The sequence below is a fragment of the Anser brachyrhynchus genome (genome assembly GCF_964034855.1).
Source record: "Anser brachyrhynchus genome assembly, chromosome: 1".
Taxonomy (NCBI): Eukaryota; Metazoa; Chordata; class Aves; order Anseriformes; family Anatidae; genus Anser; species Anser brachyrhynchus.
The window spans coordinates 77,016,772-77,037,438 of NC_137694.1; the positions used below are offsets into that span (position 1 = coordinate 77,016,772).

At 37.7% G+C, this 20,667-nt stretch overlaps 1 protein-coding gene across 14 annotated transcripts in view; it reads right to left on the reverse strand.

The window, feature by feature from the left end:
• ABCC9 (ATP binding cassette subfamily C member 9) overlaps positions 1 to 20,667 on the reverse strand; it is a 75,086-nt gene that overhangs the window by 31,098 nt on the left and 23,321 nt on the right. For 11 of the 14 annotated variants that reach the window (XR_013952523.1, XR_013952524.1, XR_013952525.1 and 8 more), the window contains 12 exons: positions 20,461 to 20,625; positions 18,828 to 18,983; positions 15,909 to 16,043; positions 14,512 to 14,674; positions 13,854 to 13,894; positions 12,822 to 12,964; positions 9,999 to 10,107; positions 8,700 to 8,810; positions 7,693 to 7,765; positions 5,940 to 6,045; positions 1,733 to 1,771; positions 53 to 154 (listed from right to left, as the gene is read on the reverse strand). Coding sequence is in view for 11 of the 14 variants with exons in the window: in XM_080596778.1 (XP_080452904.1) it covers positions 53 to 154; positions 1,733 to 1,771; positions 5,940 to 6,045; positions 7,693 to 7,765; positions 8,700 to 8,810; positions 9,999 to 10,107; positions 12,822 to 12,964; positions 13,854 to 13,894; positions 14,512 to 14,674; positions 15,909 to 16,043; positions 18,828 to 18,983; positions 20,461 to 20,625 (1,343 nt within the window). In the remaining 3 variants the exon portion in view is untranslated. The remainder of the gene's footprint in view (positions 1 to 52; positions 155 to 1,732; positions 1,772 to 5,939; positions 6,046 to 7,692; positions 7,766 to 8,699; positions 8,811 to 9,998; positions 10,108 to 12,821; positions 12,965 to 13,853; positions 13,895 to 14,511; positions 14,675 to 15,908; positions 16,044 to 18,827; positions 18,984 to 20,460; positions 20,626 to 20,667) is intronic. The other 3 variants (XM_080596780.1, XM_080596779.1, XM_080596771.1) reach the window with 2 other exon arrangements.

Below are 20,667 nucleotides of genomic sequence, written 5' to 3' on the forward strand. Positions count from 1 at the left end.
TTTTATTTTTATTTTTATTATTTTTATTTTTTGCAAGTGTTTTGATATTTACCTTTGTTTATTAAATGGGCTCCCAAATATAATGTTCTCCTCCACTGTTGCATTCAACAGCCATGGCTTCTGAGCTGCGTAAGCCACTGAATATCTGTTTCTACTGTAGATGAATAAAGAGCATTAGTAAAAAGCAACGCATCCGCATTATGAAATGTCTGAGAATCAGGGGGAAAAATGTTCATTCATAGAAAATGCAGAGAAACACATAGACAGAGCAATTGTTACTAAAGTGAAGGGAGGAACTTTAAATGAGATGCTTTTGTTAGAACAGCACGCACTCTCTCCCCTGGTGGCACAATCTATATTCTAGGTTGTACTCTATTCTACTATAAATGACTGGTACCTACCTCAATTTAGTAACTGTAATTTCAATCCAAAAGTAGATTATAAATATTCAGAATGATTAAATTATCACAAAAATGAGGGTTTTTTTTAATTATTTTTTTTTCTCCAACATTGAAACAGGTAGTAAAAAGGCACTGTTCAAATGTCATCACTATACTTGTCTCGCTGCTTTCTGAAGCCTCAAATTATTTTACCAGCCTGTGCACATGAAATATCTTTTTCTCAGGCAAAGTTTTTTTTCCTTTAAGTCTATTAGATGTTCAGTGAACAGACATGACGTGGGAGAAGAGGGCAATTCAATACAGATTTGGAAGGAATCATTACAGTATCCCAAGTACTTATTAAGCTTAATTTTAAATGTGTCTAAACACCTCATTAAATATGTACAATAAGGGTAAGAATATTCTTTACTTCTGGATGTTTTGTCTGTGTATTGTGGCAAAAATGTTCATATAATGCCAGGCCTTTTTCTGAGATGCCTGAGATGTGTGGGAAGCACTATTAATGGCTTGTAAATCTGAACACTTATCTTCCCTTTCCATTTCTTTGATTGCATTGTTTCAAACCAAGCATTCAAATTAGCTTTGAATGTAAGTATCTAGTATTTTTGAGAGAGAGGATGATAGGGTATGAGTAATAGCTGGTTAGAAGCAGTCAGTAGCACTCCCAAAATTTTAGCAGTTTTAGCAGTTTGATATCCACTAGTATGAAATATGTCCTCAGGACTGTCAGGTATCAAATAACGGTGTGGCTCCCAACCACAGCTATTGGTGCCACTACTTGTTTGTCATTTATGGTGTGCCTTTTTAGTTTAGCTTGCCCATCTTTTAAACCTGCAGGCTCCTTCATGGAAGCCAGGGCTGGAATCACTGGCTGACATGAGCTGGATCGCTCCGTTTGCACGCCGTGTGCCCTGCTCCATCATGCAGCAAGCAGCTGGGTTACCAACAGCATGAAACCTAGTGCCGATCAGAAAACATGCAAGCTCATAGGAGGGTACACGTGATGATGACTTGTATCTGGAGGTCCTGTCTTGCGAGTTACGGAACACACTAAATTCCCAGTGTTGTCAAATAGGAGCTGGGAGCACTTAACCTCTTTTAAGCAAGACGTGGGCCTTTCTGGGATGCTGGTCCTCAGACTGAGGTAGTGGTACAATGGTTGGGAAAGACTGGGATCCATTGGATTTAGAGCAATCTGTCAGTTAATTCTACAGTAAATAATTATTGACATAGTAAGGAAACACAGAGATGGCTGAAGGATATGAAGATGAAGTTTGAGGAAATTCTGAAAAAATTAGTGTATTATGATACACTAAAAACAGAAATAATACCTTCTGGATGCTTCAAAAGAAGGTTCAGTCTCATTTACACTGTAAGTTATGGTAAATGACATTTAGTAAGCAGGAAATAGAGAAAATAACATTTTACGTAAGTTTTATATACAGGAAAACTGTAGTTAAGTATATACTTTAAGAACTCAATATCAGCTTTTTTTTTTTTGTCTGGTTAGGGTTTTTTTTTTTTTGCTCTTAAAGGGAAAATAAACATGGACCAATTAAAAGCGTATAACTTTTCTAAATACAACTGTTTTGTATCTATTGTGCATAGTGGCTAAACAGGCAATCTATGTTGTTAGAAAATTAATTAAAAATGAAAACTGCATTGTAAAACCTGTTAAAATGAAATTATTAACATTGCCTGTGAACATAAAAAATTGACAATCAATAAGTCAGCTTCTCTATACTGTTCCACCAATGACCTATGGAAGCTGGTAACTACCCTAATGTCAGGTTTCTTTGGAGCAAAGATAACCTTCGCAGATATGATTTCGCAAGGTTCAGGTGACACACTTTTACTGTTTAAACAGAACAGATTTTGAACCTGTTTGTAGCAGCGAGGCTGCATCAAGCTATGCATGGCACTGTGTAATGCCTAGACTTTTCTTGTCAGCCTCCACTTCTAAGGACCATATCCATGAAATGCACTTTGTAGAACACACAATGTCAGTAATGACAGTAATGATATTGCAGTGTTCTTTGTCCATGAATTAACTTATTAACGGTGCCAAGGCCATGGAATGCCATATAAAGGAGTTCTAGACCAGCAATGGTGCTTGCTGCCAGGAACAGCAATGCATCACTCTAAACTGCAAAACCTTAACAAGTAAGTTTATGTCAGGTAAATGGAAACAGACATTAGAAAGGACTAGGAAAATTATATTAATGTGTTATTTGCCTCACTTAACAAACAAACAAACAAACAACAACAAAGCAACCACCAACAAAAATCCCCAAAATCCTCCCTTCTCAAGTCTACAAATCCTCCAGATGAAGTCTTTTGCTGCTGAAACAGAAATGTCTGTTTGCCTGCTGAGATACCAGTAACTGCAGCTGCACTCAAAAGCAGAGGATCCAGATCTGGCAAAGGACAGAAAAATTCTAATAGCAGAGCCCTCATAGTGCCAGACTCACATATTGAGCATATTACCCAAGTGCTAGAACTGAGACATGCTGCTTTCTGTGCTGTGCATCAGCTCTCTAAGAACTTTGATAATTAATGCTTCCTTAAGTGCACAATCAGTGTGTTTTCTTCATGCACCAACTGCTGCAGAACATGTTAGATCAGAGGTGAATAATCCCTGCTGGTAATCTCAGAAGGGTCAGAGAGCCACAAACCGAGGCTCAGTTTGAACAGACACTGCTTCACCAGAGTTGGTCCTTTATCAGCAGAAGCTCACAGTCTTCTCTATGATGAAATTTACAAGAAATCAAAAGATGGACACTAGTGAGAGATTAGAAAGAGGTCAGAAATTAGGTCAAACCAAACAAAAAGGAAGAAAGCCTAATGCAAGTAACTCTTGAATTTCCCCTGTTTCTCACTTAGTACACAGCAGCCTGTTTGCACAGAAACCTGTTCGATGGATGTATACCAAGTGAAGGACCTTCCTCTTAGCTACTCTTCCCTGCTTGTCTGTCTGAGAAGATGGTTCTGACTCCTTGGCTTGATGTGGATGAGGAAAATATACATCTTTGCATATTCCCCACATCCATCCCAGTATACAATTAACGGTAACTCAGATCTGAAACAGGCTCAGCTGAATCACTGAATCTAGATAGACTCATTTTTCAGTGTTTAAGACATCTGTCTAGCTGATTGTTCACTGTGAAAACAAAACCACAGTTCCTTGCAAAGGTTTGCAATGCACCCGAGGCTTGTCTCATATAACTGGGAAGAACTGAGACCTGGCCCATAAGATTTGTTCTTGCCAAGATCTGTTATGCTCTTGCTTTCCCTAAGACACCAAAATGATGACAACCCTGGCAATAGCACATACAGCTCTCAATAGAGCCAACCACAACAGCAACAGGGCATTCAAGCCCCTTGATGGGCTTTCACAGTGATGTATTGCAGGATTATCCCATCACAACTATGGCTAAAGTCTGATCCATCATTACTTTACTGTGTTGTTACCCCTGAATTTGTTGGAGAATTCACCTAACCTGCGTATCATCCCTGGATCAGTAGCTATGTTAGTCATGCATATGGAATCACATGGAAAGCGATTCAAGAAAGTAAATAGGACCTTTATTGCTATTTTGTAAAGCATAGGATCCATTCAGTTAAATATCTGACGTATCCTTCTGTACTTATCTCTCTGTCAGGCACTCTGAAATTATCAGCAAAACATAACCGTGTTTGCATCAGCTATAGCAAAGAACCAAATTATACCTTGCAATGAAAACAGTCACTCAGTAAGGCCTGAGATGCTTGCAAAAACCTGAGTTACCTGTTTGGTTATGTACAGATTGCTGGTAAAGAGACAATATGGTTCTAATCCCTTAAACACTGTGAAAGTTCAACATTATTTCATAATATATTTCATAATCTGTAGCATCTTTCAAAGATTTCTCTATTTCTCTAATCTTTCTAAGATTTCATATCCTTCTCTAGGACTTGATTTGAGTCTTTCTCAAATATATCTTTGAAAACATTTGTGAGAATAATTTTTATGTATACTCTTCTGGCTCATCTTTTCTTAAACTACTTCAGAATAGAATCCACCTCATTGCGACCTCAATATTTTCATTATATATCTTGAAAAAATTAACCATGGCAAGTCACATATTTGTCCATCAAAACTTCATCTTGCATATGATTACACTAAAGTTAGTCTTGCCTTGGCTCCAACTGTACCTACTACTCCAGTGAGATCATACGTTTAGAATAGCAGAAAGTGAAATATGGCTAGGGAACAAAAAAATGCCATGCGTACTAACACAGGAAAAGTAAAAATATCCAGCTTGCAACATTGCTGTAAGAAAAAGATGACAAAGCAGGTTCCTATTCAATGGATAGGGCAAAAATAATATTGGTATCTGTGACAAAATTCAGCCTTTCTCCTCAAAAAGCTACTTAAGAAGATTTTGGATTGGTAGATTTAAGGAAACAGAACCGAGCTTTAGAACCAGAGAACAAGTCTTGGGGTTAGAGCACACCCCTTCCACAGTCTCTGTCCTGCCTACGCTGGAATAAAGGTTAGTGTCCCACTTAGTTTCCATAGGAAGTTTTCATTCATTGGATCTGAATCCATGTAGATCCAGAGGTCTGACCCCATCCGCAATCCCCTCCCCAATAACAGCTTCTTCAGAGTACTCACTCTTCAGTATTTGGCATCCTCAGTCTGCTTTCTGTAGACATAGGGGGAAGAATATGACTTTCACAGGTGAAGCTTGGGCAGATAGCAGGGAAGGGGGAAAACATTTCTCTCATGTTATTATTAAAGCTTTATTTATTTATTTTTTCTTCTGCTAGCAGCAACATCACTGAGTGGCGAAGACAGCCTTTCCCATATGCTGGTACTCCACATGTACCACTTCTCAAGTGAAGAAGCTCCAGCCTGTCATGCCTTCACTTGTGAACAGTTGCAGTATAATAATGCTGATTTAACAGTCTGGGTAGGAATCAGCATTGTTTTTCCTTTTACATTGGTTAGCTATCCCATCCGTTCAATGCTTCTTGAAGAATCTTGTTATTTGCACAACCTGAGTTGCAAATGCTATGCACAGTGTTACTAGACGACAAATGTCTCTGATGAAACACAACAGATATAAATTGAACCTCATTGTTCTTACCACGACAGGGAAATACATGTTATTTGCTGTAAGATTTTCTTCTAATATAATGAGTACTGTAAACCCAGAGCTGATTCCCACCACGGAAGGATATTTGATAATAGGAAGAGTATATTCTATTCTTTCTATTCCAGTAATTTCTTAGTGCTAATATATTAGATATTAATCACCATACTGGCCCATTTCCCTTCCTGAGGCACTCTGCTCTGCCTGCTATGAACTGTGAAAAAAACAGAAATGAAAATCCCTCATAAGCTTTCAGTTGATGCTTTTCAAAGAGGATCTGGGTGATGCACATGGGTAATTATTTAAGAAGCAGTATGAGACATGAAGTTTACATTTCTCACAAAAAAATCCAGCTACCTCCTTCCTGAATGAAAACAATTAATAGCTATATGATACATACTTGCTCCAGTGAACTTTTCCCTCCAGTGTCTGCATCTCTCCCAGTATAGCAAGGAGAAGTGATGACTTGCCACAGCCAACTTGACCCACAATCATTGTCATCTGACCTATGATAATAACAAAAAACACATTAAAAAGCAAACAAACAAACAAACAAAAAAACTACTCAAGTCCATGAGGCCCAACTAGATCCCATTCTACAGCACTTGAGATAGTTCGTTAAATTTGTTAGTATATGTTATGTAATTAGATAGCATTGCATCTGTTCAACTATGGAAATACACTTTAATGGATAGTACAAGTACACACCAAGTCCCATAAGCACAAGAATATTGCTTTGACATACATTATCATACATTGTATGAGAATGTATTATTTTGTGAAAATTATTTAGGGTCAAATGATAATTTGGCTGGGCAGTAATTATTCAGTCCATGATTCCATGAAAATTTGGGCCAATCACAGAAGTGTTTGCATCTGAAAGAAGATCCATTTTACTCTTTTCTCCTTTGCTGTACTCTTCCTCCTGCCTCCTCCTCCCCCCCCTCTTCCATCTGCAGTCCCACCCTATGGTGGTAATGGTGTTAGATCTTGCCACAAACTTATTGAAATCACAAAGTGTGTTATTTGTTGCTTTTGCCAAGTGAGCTTCTTGCCAGATAATGTGTTAACGGACTCATTCCTTCCAAAGTATGTAAGCTCTTAGAATGGCTGACCAAACTTGTGAACCTGTGGCCTTGGATTGTAAACTCCTTAGAGCAAAGACCTGCTCCTGGTGTTACATGTGGGACTGGACCAGCACAAAGGGATGTTCATTCATGTATAGGACACCTAATGCTACTGTGAAAAAGATTATATAGAATAAAGTACTCTAGGATTACTAACCAGCTATGTGACATCCAACATGTGTCAGCTTAAAGGAACAAACTATTTTGAAAGTAAACAGTAGGATATAATATATATATATTCATATATATGCATATATATAAAATCTTATTTAATAACATGAAATACCACCAGACCAGCATTAGGAATTTTATAGCATTCACTATTATCAAAGTAAAAAATAGCTTTTGCACTTGCTACATAGGTTTTCCAAAACAAATCAATGTTCTGTAAACCTGTGCATGTCCTAGCCAAAAGATGCTGTGGATGCAAGAAATGTAGAGGAGGCAGACCAGAAAACTACTTGAAAAAGAAATTCATTCAGGATTCCTCAAAAGACAAACTGCATGAAGGTCAAAGAATGCACTGAGATGAAAACAGCTGTGTACTGGGAGACTGTAACATTGAAGAATGAGAGGAGAAGTACAATATATGACTGCTGTGTCCCTGTGCACCAACTGGTGGCCACTGCTTAAACAAAATCCTGGACTAGATGGACCTGTGGTTTGAAGAAGTCTGGAGTTCTCTCTTTTTTTTTTTTCCTATTAAAAATAAAAAAATGTATTTTTCTGCAACCATCCTTTTTACATTTATTCTTAGTGTTGATGTTGTTCCTGTAACTATAAAAGTAATATAAACAATACAGGTGTATAAAAACTACATTTTTTTTTCTGTGTATATATAGTACTTTATATTGATGACAAAGTTCCATGCCCAATATAATTCATAACTTTGTGTATATTTTTAATCTTAATTTTTTCTTTTAAAAAACTAAATGTGTATTTTTGAGCCTTTCACAACATCAAGAAATGGAATTATTAGCAATCTGATATTACGTATTTCATTTTTAAGATGTGCATTTATCATACCTGTTGGGATTCTGATGTTTATATTGGACAACGTAGCTAAACCGCTTCCCCATGAAAAGTATCCATTGGTCACCTACAAAACAACTATCATGTCAGATACAGAAACATGAGGAGCAAAATCTAGAATGTCTAGTTTGTATTTAAAATATGTTACTAAAAAAACCTATGAGGAATGATGAGGTATTCTCACACAGACACATAAAAATGCAAGTTAGGTTAGAAAAGATTGTCAAACTCAGAAATGTTTGGGAATAAGAAAGGTTACGTACACAAATATATACACAGCATGAAAGGCAATAAAGTTGTGATCTTGAGCTGTACCGAACACTTTCATTCTGTCAAGTAAAAGATTAAACACTGAATATAATGATCACAAGATCTCACAGGTGACATTCTAAATACCATAGCTCATCAAGGAATGAGTAATTCTGCATATTGTGATATATGGCCTATTGTGAATGGATTCCCAAAGTACACATTAAATATCCTCAAGGTTCATGCTGGACATAAGAAAAATATTCCCCAGTAGAACCTGGCCTTTATGTGCATACCTCCTTTGGAGTTAACAGATCCATGAAACATTATTTGCAAAGAGAACAAGGACATTTGTGGTGAAAAGTTGTCCAAAATAACTTAAAATAATGTGGCAGAATAAACGACAAAAAATGACACAAAATTTTGATCCTGGTTCTAAGAGTGAAAAAGAAGTGCATGAAGGGAAACTCTAAAAAATCTGTATTAATTTCTGAAAATCAGATTATCTAGCTTTTGTTCCTTTAGACTCATGATGCCTCTTGTTTCCTGAAAAGACAGGGAAACACTGTAAATAGGTGGTCTGAAGACAATTCTTCACATTTTATTTTTGGATAAAGTGCTTATATTTTTATTTTTATTTTTTCTTGTTCTTGCAATGGACAATTTGCCTTTGGAAGAGGAACAGCAATTAGGTGCTTTCTAGTATTGTAGTACTTAGCAGGAGGACAGTATGTGTTGATTTTTTTAACCACCTTGATTGCGATGTCATCTGTTTCCACAGGACGTGTTTGCCTCCTTGATGGTTGTTCATAGCTTTCAAGCTGATACCTCAAGGGCTGCCTCCTGTTGATGGCCTTGGTGTGCTAAATAGTGAGGTGAAGAGAAGAGAAAAGTTGGAATTCTCAAGAAAGGAAAGCATTTGGTTCCGTAGAAAAAAGAAAGTCCATTCCCTTTCCTCTCACCATTCTTTGTCACAAGAAGAAAAGAGTGCTTTTCAATATGTGTGATAAAACACTATACTGTGTTGTATATATTGCAATGTTTTAAACATCCTTAAGTGAAGAACTGGAATTGATCTTTTTGATGTTGGTCTCCCATGCGTAACCATCCCAAATTGCAGCTCTGTCATCCTCCTCAAACTACTAGGTGCATCTGCCCTACCTGAGGTAGCTCCAAACAAAGCTGTGTCAGTAAAAGTCACTAACAGACACACAGAGTGACTTACAGACACGCAGAGTTACCAGCTTGGTTCTTGGAAGCAAAATAGATGCAACAGTGAAAAGCATATTATATTAACTTGTGCAGAATCCTCCACTAATGCATAATTGTGATTGTAGAACTAGCTTGTTTAGAACTACCTGGGGTATTTGTAAGCAGCACTGTATTGAGCTGAATAGGCATAGTAGGTAGACAAAAGAAACAAAATAAACACTGAAATAATTTTGGTTTTATTTCCTTTATTATAATTGTTAAGCCAGAAAAAAAAATGCTGTTTTGGGTTGGAAAGGTTAGTTCAGCTCAAAATAAAACTTATTTTGTGCTAATTCTTTCTGTTGCTTTCTTCGAGTTCTAGTCACATTTTAAATGATACCATCAGTTTGAAACAGTTGAATTAGCTAGCTTTAGAAAAATTTTGAAATGAAAAAATGTCTTTTCCTAAATCATCTTCCTTGTTGTCGTTGTCTTGGCTAGAACTATTCCTCGAATTTTACCCAAATTCGCTAGATTTTTAGCACTCCAGCAACAGCATTTTGGAATGAATTCCTATTTCACAAACTTCAGTGTTGTTTTTTTCCACTTCCAGCCCTGAATTTCCCAGAGCAGGGAGTTGCCCTACCTAAAAATGCCCAATGTACCATGGATTGTACTGTCAATGTACAGAACAATCCTTGTAAACACAGGAATTGCACCTGGGACAGTTATAAAACTGGTCAACAGTAACGTCAGGTAAGAAGCCAAAAAAACTGAACCCTATCAGCCAGGCCATTGGCCTTGTCCTGGGCTGTATGGGTTCTCTGCTTTGAAATTCAGTGTCATGAAAGAGAACTTACAAGTCCCGTGTGCTTCTTACAGGATTCATAAGCCACAGAGCTGTCCCCACCTCTCCAGCTGTCATCTCCAATCTCATCACTGAGGAGAAATTCATTCAGCTTCTGTACACTTAAACAAACAAACAAACAAACAAAACAAACCAACAACAACAACAAAACAACCACAGGACAGTGAGTTAAATAAGCCCAGGTTTCCACAGGTACTTTTCCAGCTATCTACAGTCCAGCCAGCAGGATACACCAAAAATATTTCAATAAAAGTTTGAGGGATATTTTCCTCTTCCTATCAACTGTCTGCAAGTTTTCACTTGCCATTGGGGCAATTTTCACCTATCAGGAGGACAGATGAAATAAATGCAGTGGTAGCTGGAAATGAAGAGGAGAGCTGAAGTCATGTGCTTGCTGCTAGAACCCTGTGAATATGGTTTCCATCTCAGCAGACTTCTCTCTTCTGTGCCTCTGCCATTTCTACACACAGTCAGGATGCATAAATGAGTCATTCACCTACCTCTGAAAATATCAGTGCAGTAGGTGCATCCTGAACACAGCTTTGGCATAAACTACATACTAACAGGACTCAACACCACACAAAACAACACAGCCATGACGAGCTTTGAAGAAATACAGAAAGAGTTCTCTATGCCTACTTCGTAAAACTGCTTCCTGGGAAATACACCACAAAGGTTCATTTAATTCTTCATCACAGAAGGGCTTGATCTTTCTTCTGTCCCACTTCCTGTAAGACTGCCATAATTACTTGGCTCCATCATTCCGAGGAAGGGATGAACATAAGCTCCCACCTGCCATGGTGAAGCTACAACACTTTGCAAAAACTAAGATCTAGGTGCAGGAGAAAGCAGGAGGATATATGCCTTTAGATCAATGATTTGAACATGAACCTGTAAATGGGAAAGCAGACCTGTTTCAAGACCTGTCTGAGCATTTTGTATGGAATAACCAGTAGCTGTTCAAGCTACAGAGGTAGTGGTTAGCAAGAATGTACTGCTATTGTCATTGTTTCCTCTTGCTGGTATACCTGTTCTTCAGCTGTCTAACTCACATAACAGAATTTCAGACTTTCATAAGTATATCTGCATCAGGCAAAAATTTATCTTGTAGAAGATAAGAAACCTTGCTCCAATCATCTGCCTAATGAGACATCAAACATTACTTTGTGTTTGAAAGAGGACAGGTACCCTCAAAAGTTTTTGTATTACTAGAACTACTCTTTAAAATGAAATGGAGATTCTGACCAAACTATTAGTGTTTTAACCGTAACACAAATGAGTGCATACTTGTATACATATATTTAACTGACAGAAGGCATTCTTCATTCTTTACTTGGGGGATGTGATGCTCATGGGAGAAAGACGGTATCAAAGAAGATTGCCAAAGGATAAAGTTTGCTTTGGCAAATATATTTTTAAATAATGTCCCGAGGGATAGCCAGCAGTGCTAAGGAAAATGCCCACACCATTTTGATATCAAGGCTGTGTAAATATAGTACAAAGATGTATAGGCTAGGATGATTTATAAGGCAGACTTGATATTTTCCACTAGTCAGAAATCATTTTCAACCTAGGGAAAATCTCTCATGTGGCTCTGATGCTGCTTTGATAAAAATAAACACTGTTTGTTTAATTTGTTTTTGTTTTTTAGTGAGTGTGGTGCTGGTAAATTACAGCTGTGTAGCCTGAAGTCACACTGATTTTTATTTTAAGGAACTTCCAGGTGGGAAGGCTAGTTTGATCTTCATGTCCTGCTAGTGCTTGACCTCTGATATGTTACTGCCCATCAGATGTCAGTCTGTTCCTCTTCGGACAGCCTGGCAGTGTCTACATCTAGATAACTGCCCTATGACCATGATTCTTTCCATACAGACCACTGATGCAATAGCTGAAGATCTGAAATTTGAATTACTACCAACCAGCTTCCTTGAGATTAAGTGTTCTGTACCCCAGCACGAAGGAAGCTGTTTTGTCAGGTTACTTGCAGAAGTGTATGCCTGGCACACACATGCTTCTGATGAAGCAACACATTTTATGAGTTCCTTTTTCTTTTTTTTTTTTTTTTTTTAATTTTTCCACTTCGTGCCAGCTTCCTTGCTGTCCTGACATGAAGATCTCTTGCACTTGGAGACTAAACTCCCAAATTTCTGCCTTTCTCTGCTTCCTCTCCTTCACCTCTTTAATGTCATTCAGGGGAATGGCAGTAAAAAATCAGAATTTCCTCTATAAGAAAAGTTCTGTAGTGCTGTTGCTCTTGCATAATTAGTTCTTCAGTGCCTAATGTTCCTCCGATCACTCTTTTTCCAAAGAGAGTCCATGTTATCACTAGACAATGAGAGAGGATTATACTAAATTCTCACTTAACGCACAATGTATCCTTTGTGGAGGTCAAGTTCAGCCTGTTGCTCTTCCTTGCACCAGCAAGGCAAGCCTTGCTAGACAGCTGCAACCCAGCCTCTCTTATCATCCTCTGTGTTGGCTACAGCCCAGAAAAGTACTATGTGAGTGCGATGATAGGTGGCAACAATGTGAGAAGAGAAGCAACCTCAACACAAGAGAGACTGGCCTGGTTCTGAATCCAGACTTAGAAACTTAGTGAAGTTATAAAAAAGAACAGAAAACTTATTTGTCTCTGTATCATGCAGTGAAGAGAAACGGTTACTCTGTTTTCTCTCAGGTTTATAGACATTCTGAGTCCCACCTCTAAATCCTCTTCCAGGTGACCAGGTAGGAACAACCTTTTTCTCCAGCACCTTTCCTGCTGTATTAATGAATGTAGATGTTAAGAGCTGGAGAAACTACAAGGACTGCTTACCTTACGATAGCCTTGACTGCAAAACGAACCACAGTGGAGAGCAGAAACAATGGTGTGACAAGGATGTGGAACAATGACAGTGATGCAAAGGCCTGGGCAGGCTGCAGTGGCTTGTCATTGGTATATGCATAAGTCACAAATGTCTGTCACATCAGAAAAACAGAGCATATTAGTATAAAAGCTCTTGAAAACAAAGAAAGCAAACAAAATGTTTTACTTCAACAAGGCAAAGAACTACATATCGCAGTTTGCTGGGAATTCCAGAAAATTGAAGAAAAAGGTGAGTCCTGTTAAAGTAAAAAAGAATCTAAACATTTGCCAGTAATTTCAAGTGACTCAAGCAATTAAGAATGAAAAATAAAAATCTTTGTAAAATCAAGGCATTTAGTTTTGTAAAGTTTTGTAGCTGATTTCAGTGTTTAGAGAAAACAGACAACTCAGAAAAAAATCTACTAAATGTTACGCTTTTTTCACAGATACAGAACTATAATCATATTTCATTGAATTCTGGTACACACCATCATCATTCTCTGAGTACGGCCAGAATTTGGTCTCTGCAGAATTCTTACTGACCAGCAGGCCATAACTACTGTAGCGAATAGGCTGAGATTTAGATCTGGCCAGAGGACAAACAAAATTTATTTCTCCTTAAACTTTGTAGTATGCTTTTGTGAATACTTAAATGGAGGCTTACAATGCACTGTGTAACAGGAATGCTTTTTCACTGCTAGACAACAGAAAAGCAAAGCCACCTAAATGAGAGCTCACAATGAGAGCTCTCAAAACGAGACCTTCTGAGTTTCTAAAATGTGCCTTTCATTTTTTCTGAATTACAGCTGGTGAAATACCAGTACTGGGAATGGGCATTTCTAATGTCATGCTATGCTCCAGCCAGCACACGTGCATTAACTCGTGCTGGTTTTACGACCATTAACAATGGTCCTACAATAACACCAGTGTCCTTGTTCTCTTTCTCCTCCTCTCTTTTTCTTTCCCCCTTTTTAAGAAAAAGTGATAAAAAGCATTTCTTACTGCAAGAACAGCTGCTATTGGTATGGCTGCATTCATAAAAACTGGGGAAGAGAGATAAAATAGGCATCAGATTACATGACATATAAAAAACATTCTTACAATTAGTTGTATGGCACTAGAATAATCCAGATATTTCCAATTCAAGTACTTAAAACTCCCAAGGGAAAATTCCTCTGCAGGAAGAAATTTCCTTCCGTGACAGAGAGATCTTAAACATACAAATGAAAAAGCCAAAGAATTATCTCATTTGTATACTTTAGTGAACTGGGATAAAACATTTTATGTGCACAATTATTATGCAACATAACTAAAACATTATCCCCTCAGCTCTTCCTCAGTACAAGGAATACAATTTCTTTTAGACACTAATTTATCTTTGCTGTAATCAAATATATTTATATAAATATCAAATAATATGTTGCTATAAAACAACTTGTAGTTGTAATGTCATAATTAAGGTGACAGAAAACTTACTACAAAAATCAACAAGACGTCTTCTCAAGTTTCTGTGCTATATATTTGTCATGTCTTTTTATTGTAATACATTCCACACAGAATAATGTCATAGACACAGCTGTATCTCACTGTAGCTGAAGTCAGAAGGAATGTTGACATGAGGAACAGGATGCATTTCCAAGAGCTAAAAACAGTTACTTACTGGAAAGAGATGTATGAAGAGCAAATGTTTTCAGACTGGTGAGTTCCTTCATTCTTGTTTCTTCTACGCTAGTACAAAATATGTGCTCCCAGGCATAGAGCTTTAATAACTTTATGCCTTTTAGTATTTCATTGGTTTTCTTTAATCTCTCAGTAGAATAGTCCTTTATTTCAAAAGAAAACAAGGATAAGAAATTGACAATGTTTTGTATTTTTAATGAGAATATTTTTCCTTTTAATTCTCTTGTAAAATTCATTAAAGAATTATAATTTTATTTGTGATTTTGCACAGGCTTTCAGTAGTCAAACAGAGTAAGGCAACATACAATTTCAGGTTCTTTGGAGATATTAAAATACTTACAATCATGAGGGAAAATTAAGTGACTCTGTTATGAGAAGAGAAATAAAACAAAATACCTGAATCCCTCAAACAGGTTGAAACTCGGGAAGGTGGATTAGTAGGTCGATGGTGTCCATAAGAACAGACGGAAAACTACACGTGTAATTGCTGATACAAGATTCATTTTGGGATTCATACAGAATGGTCATGAAAATAGGTGAGACGTTTATTCATGTATTTACCTAATTGTTCCTCACCAGAAAACATTGCTCATATGTGCAGGTAAAATCATAACCCAAAAGATTTTATGAGTCAGAAGGAATTCAGAGGAGAGCAAAAAGAAAGATTCAGAAATGGTGAAAGAAAGACTTCTGAAACAGTGCAGAAGATAAATCCTCTGTTGTTATAAACTGCAATAACTCAACAGGATTGAAGTATGTTGAAGAGTAGATACACTTAGCTATAATTTGCTTACTGAATATTAAGGTAACAATGATCTCTAAATATTTGAGGACTCATACTTCAAAGGCTGATCAAAAAAGTTCAAGGACCATGAGAATAAGGTTAAACATTAGACAAAGTATCAGAAAACACGTGCAACTGGTAAACTAGATTAGATGATAAAATAAACTCACAGCATTGAAGAGGGCAAAATAGATATTAATCCAGCAATGCTAGCTGAGTTTTAGAGAATGCAAAGGCTTGGAATGAGAATGTAACCTCCAGCCATTTCAGAGGGGGGTTGTACACATTCTTTAATAACATACTCCCATAATTTATCAGTCATTTGTACTATTTGGTAACATCCCATGAAATACAACATTTGAATTTAGGAGTAACATCCTTTCATGGAACTGAATTCAGAGAAAACTGTGCCATTTGGGTGAAAATACTCTCTGTGGAGAGGACAAGTCAAGGCCCACACAATTTCTTTGGATTCTTTCTGACAAACATTGAGGTGCTTTTCTCAGACAGGAAGGGCTGCTGAGCCACAGAGAAACAGAAAGGGAAGAATGATGGAATTAAGTGATGGCTTGCCCCAGATATAAATTACTTACCAGTGTGCTCTTCTGAGCCTCAGCCAACTTTGTAGCTATGAAGTACTGTATTGGAGCTAACAGTACAATAACCGCTGCACCAACCAAGGCACTCACTCCAAGCAAATTATAGAGTAGGATTACACCCATTATTATCTATGAAGAAAAAAAGAAATATAGAAGGAAAAGTAGATTTCAATACACGGGAATGATAGCAAATATATCTATATATTTATTCTTCTAATAAACAGCTAAATGTTTCCTAGGAATTAAGTTAGACCTTATTTCAGAAGGTCATGTTTAGAAAGTGTGGGAAATGAACCCAGATGCCTTTATTTCTGACATTAACTGCACAGTTTGTTTTGGTGCCTGGTAGTCCTAATTCCAGACAATGATTCCAAAGAACTGAAGTAGCGCCAAAAAAGATGGTGCTTGCCCCAAGGCATCTGACAGAATCACTGGCCTCAAGTCTTATTTACACTAGAGCTCCTTACATCAAGCTGGAAGCATTCAAAGGTCATGGTACTGTCATGAATCACTTTTGCATTCTGTACAATGGGTCCTCTTCCAACTGCAGACAGAGGCATGTCTAAGACAGGCACTGAAGCACAAAGCAGACGTGCTGGGAGTGACACAAGCATGAGCTTGTGCATCAATACCATGTAGCTCTGTAGGAAAGTACCAAGGTGCTAGCTGAGCACTACAAAATGTTTAGGAACAGTACCCACAAAGGTTTACTTGGGAATGACTCTGATGCAATTACTGTGATTCTGGTGCCAGAGTTAATACAAGCTCTACAACATAAGTATTTTCATATAAAGCTTCACTTTATGGTACAGAAAGATCCTCAGTGATAATAGGACACAAAGAACTTGTTCCCCACTTTGTTTTGCTCTCCCTCACGTGACTCAGCTCTCTCTTTAAATCTGCCCTATTATACAGTATCAAAAATAAGAATCAGTGGATTTCAACATTTTGAAAGCATTATTTACATTTCTAGGCATCTGTAATGCAAGTTAACATACCTAGATGCCTTATTCTTAGCAGAATAGTACAATGTTACAGGTAATAATTTCTACTTGGGGTAAACTCCAAAATCCTTACTGCAGGCCCAATCCTGTAATGAGTTTTTGCCCTAGTAGGGCAAAATAGCATATGATAGTAGGCCAAATATATCGGTGGAGACACAATACATTTCCTAAGGTTAGTGACAGTTTTCAGCAGGCTATGGCCAGTTACACTACATTTGATCACACTGGGTCGATATAAATTCAGTATTTGCTAGAAGCTGTTCTGCTTGAGGAATGGGCAGCCTTTACAACTGTTGTTTCTTGGGACATCCCTGGAAGCTCATCTCTTTTGCATAAGGCAAGACAGGATAGTTCCATCATCTTTTCCAAAGCAGTATGTTTCTAATCCAGCCCACAGTTACCAAGGGTTATTTCGTTCTCTTCTTTTCTTTTTTTTTCTTCTTTTTTTCAAAGAGCTGCCAATTGAACTGAACAGGCATAAAGACACATTATCACAATAACAGTACCATTGACATCATCTGCATAACACTTTGAGAAGGAAATAGTATTTTTCTTCTGATTTTATTGTTGAAGCAGAGCTGTAAAGTACTCACTACAATTTATAGTGCTTAAGCACAGAAGGAGACTAGTATAACCCAGGCCACAGACACTCACTAAATTCATCATCAGGTGCTAATTCCTGGGTGATGTTATGCTCATTCTTGGACAAAGATATGATCAAGTTGTCCCTGTGTTCACTGCCTACTGATTCCCTGAAAGTGAAATACAAGAACAGAAGTTTCCTCACACCAGCCTTTTACAGTACTGACGAGGATGGCCATTACATTCCTTCAGTGGAACTAGACAGCCTGTTCATTTAGTAACACTCCAATATTAACAGCAACACTTCCAAATAAACCTGGATGTGAAATGGAAACCTCTTTTTATTGATTTATAACTTAAGACGGAATCCTCTGCATTATTTCTAAGGTCTGTTACCATGCAAACTCTTTTTTTTTTTTGGTCTTTTTCTCTATTAGTTATTTTATGACCTTCTAAACCCTACCATATCCTACAATCTACACATAAAAACAATATTTGTTTCCATTAGCAGTAGTCTTACTGCTGTCTATTATAATCAATTATTGACGCAGTTCCAGGCAAAAAGAATGGCTTCTATCCCATTTTTAACTTGTTTGGTGTTGATGGGGTCACCTATAGGTTAGGAGCATGCCAATCCCACCTGAAGCTAAAATTTTGAAGATGCTATAGGGTTTCAAGCTTCATGGAAAATGAGTGTGGCTTAGGACCTTAGTTATCTATGTACTTCTCAAGATTTCTTTCAGGCTAATAATTTTTACCTTTCCTTCCTACACATCTGCTTTTCCTTTTTTTCCAGCCTTGATAAAAACCAGGTGTTTGTGTCAGAGCACCTCTGAGCATTTTATGCAGCACACTGTTGGTGTTGCCATCAGTCACAGAGCATAATTCAATTGCTTTTTGTTCCTGCCACAAAGTGCAGTTACAAGTGGGCACTGCAAATGCAACACTTGGCACTGCAGAGATGCCCATGCTGCTGCTATGTGGCAGAAGCAAAAGCAATGACTTGTGTCAGTAGAGGAAGAGAGATGAGCAGGGAAAAGATGACAGGTCATAATTTTAAAGCCACAGATCATATCAATGACAGCAAAATCCTACTCAAAAAAAAAAATAAATCCTCTCTTTATCGGCCCTTAAAGAGACAGCCTCCCAGTTCTTGGAGGAGATGATGGGCCACTCTTCTGCTTGTTAGTCCTCTTCCAGGAAAATGAGCATGAAGTCCAGTGCTAGCAGTTCCCCTCTGAATTTGGTGTTAGTCTCACAGAAGATGTATACTCTTTTCAAACAGGTTGGAGGATCCTGACATTTGGCCCTTACTTTGATGCTCTACCTGAACAGGCATAGCCCACAGATTGGGGCACAGGAACAAGAACCACATTAATTGATTTGTTTCTATGGCTACCAAGTTATTGATTTGTCCCAGTGTCATCTCTCCCATGGACAAGTTTGATGTGGAAAGTCTCAGGATCTTATTGTATATCATTGCCTGTGGGAAAGGAATAAAATGGCACATATGAAAATGATGTCATTATAAAGTAATAGCAGCAGCAGGATGTTTCACATTTCAGCATCAGTGATTACCTAGCACAGACTCTCATTTGAGACAAAGAGAGATGGAGACAGAATGAGAAAAAGAACCAGAGAGAACAGACTTTTAAAAACTCCAAAAGCTTTGCTGTTTAATGCTGACCTAAAACAGAACAAAATGACAAGAAAACATCAACATTGAGGAGACTGGGCAGATCTTTTTTTAATAAACACGTGGTGAGCCTGGTTTTCTGGGCACTGTCAAAGAAATTCTTGTTTCCAGTGAAATAGTTGAATTCAAGCTATGAAGTTTTGAACAGGGTGGATTTATATTCCTTTGCATTTCTCTCCTGTACCTAGCCATCTATTTCCATAAAATCTGTAGGAGCTTAACAGGGTTTAAGGTTAATTAGGGCTTCTACCTACAAGAATTTTAAAGACAAATGCTGTGAGCCCAGTCACTGCTATGATTAAATTTCACACAGTGCAGCTTTAGGGAATTTTTAAAAATAATTTGTACTCTTTGCCCTGTTTTGTCTGTGAGCAAGGTAGATCCTAGAACCGCCATTTTGGCAACCAGGAATCATAAAAACATAAGGAAATAATCAGGTACTCTTTCTTCACCAAGTCTATACCCTCTATCCTGAGAGAAGAGAGAAAATGTTTAAAACAGCTACATCAGTCACTGTGCACACAGAAAGAGAAGCCTCCACAACGGCACAATACTCCTGTGGTTAGTTACACCTGGGAGAACATCAGTCCAACTTCTGTTCTGCTCAAAGTCCTGATACTTTTTGAGGAGTTTGGTTTGTGGATGTTCCAGCTACAGCCCGCAATTTGAGCTGGAGCTGCTGGCTTTAGTTCATAAGCATGACTTTCACAGAGGGTTAATAGATGCTGGTTTTAAAGACAATTTTGGAGATGAATCACTCCTGTCTCATCCCACAGGGCTCTGTGCAAAAGGGCATAACTGTTCAGAATCACCACTCATGATTCATGGACAGCTCTCCAGTAAAACATAGCTCAGCCAATGATATGGCAGATGACTCTGTTCACAGTCAGCAAAAATAAATTCATAAGCAGATGAACAAGGCAAACACAGAGCTTCAAACATCAGTATGCTGAATAATGTTGCTTATCTTCATACAACTAATACTATCTGCAGAGATATGTTCTTAGATGCACAGACTGTTAAACTTCTCCGTATTACTATGATGTGTCTAGTTCTCAGTGAAAGGAATTGCTACCATGACTTTGGCTCTGTCGGTGATATTACATTTTCTAGTTTTCTGTGTAAAAATACAGTGCATATCTTCTCTCAAACTATTATTATTAACTGAGTCTTTTGAAAAGAAAAAAAAAAGATAAATGAAAGTACAAAGTGGGAGCTAATGTCAGTAAATTTCTTGGCAGATCATGGGAACATCTTTGCTCACCAGTAAAGCACCTCGTAGGTTGATACCAGTTTCTGTAGTCACATAGTAGGAAGCCTGCAGGAATGTCCTCTGCAGGATAAGGGCCAGGAAGAGGAGAACTGCTAAAACATAGACATTCCTGAGAAATTCCTCTGAGGAGAGATATGAATTTGATGGATCCTTCAACTGAAAAGAAAAGGAAAAACATGACAACAATGGCAAAGGAGG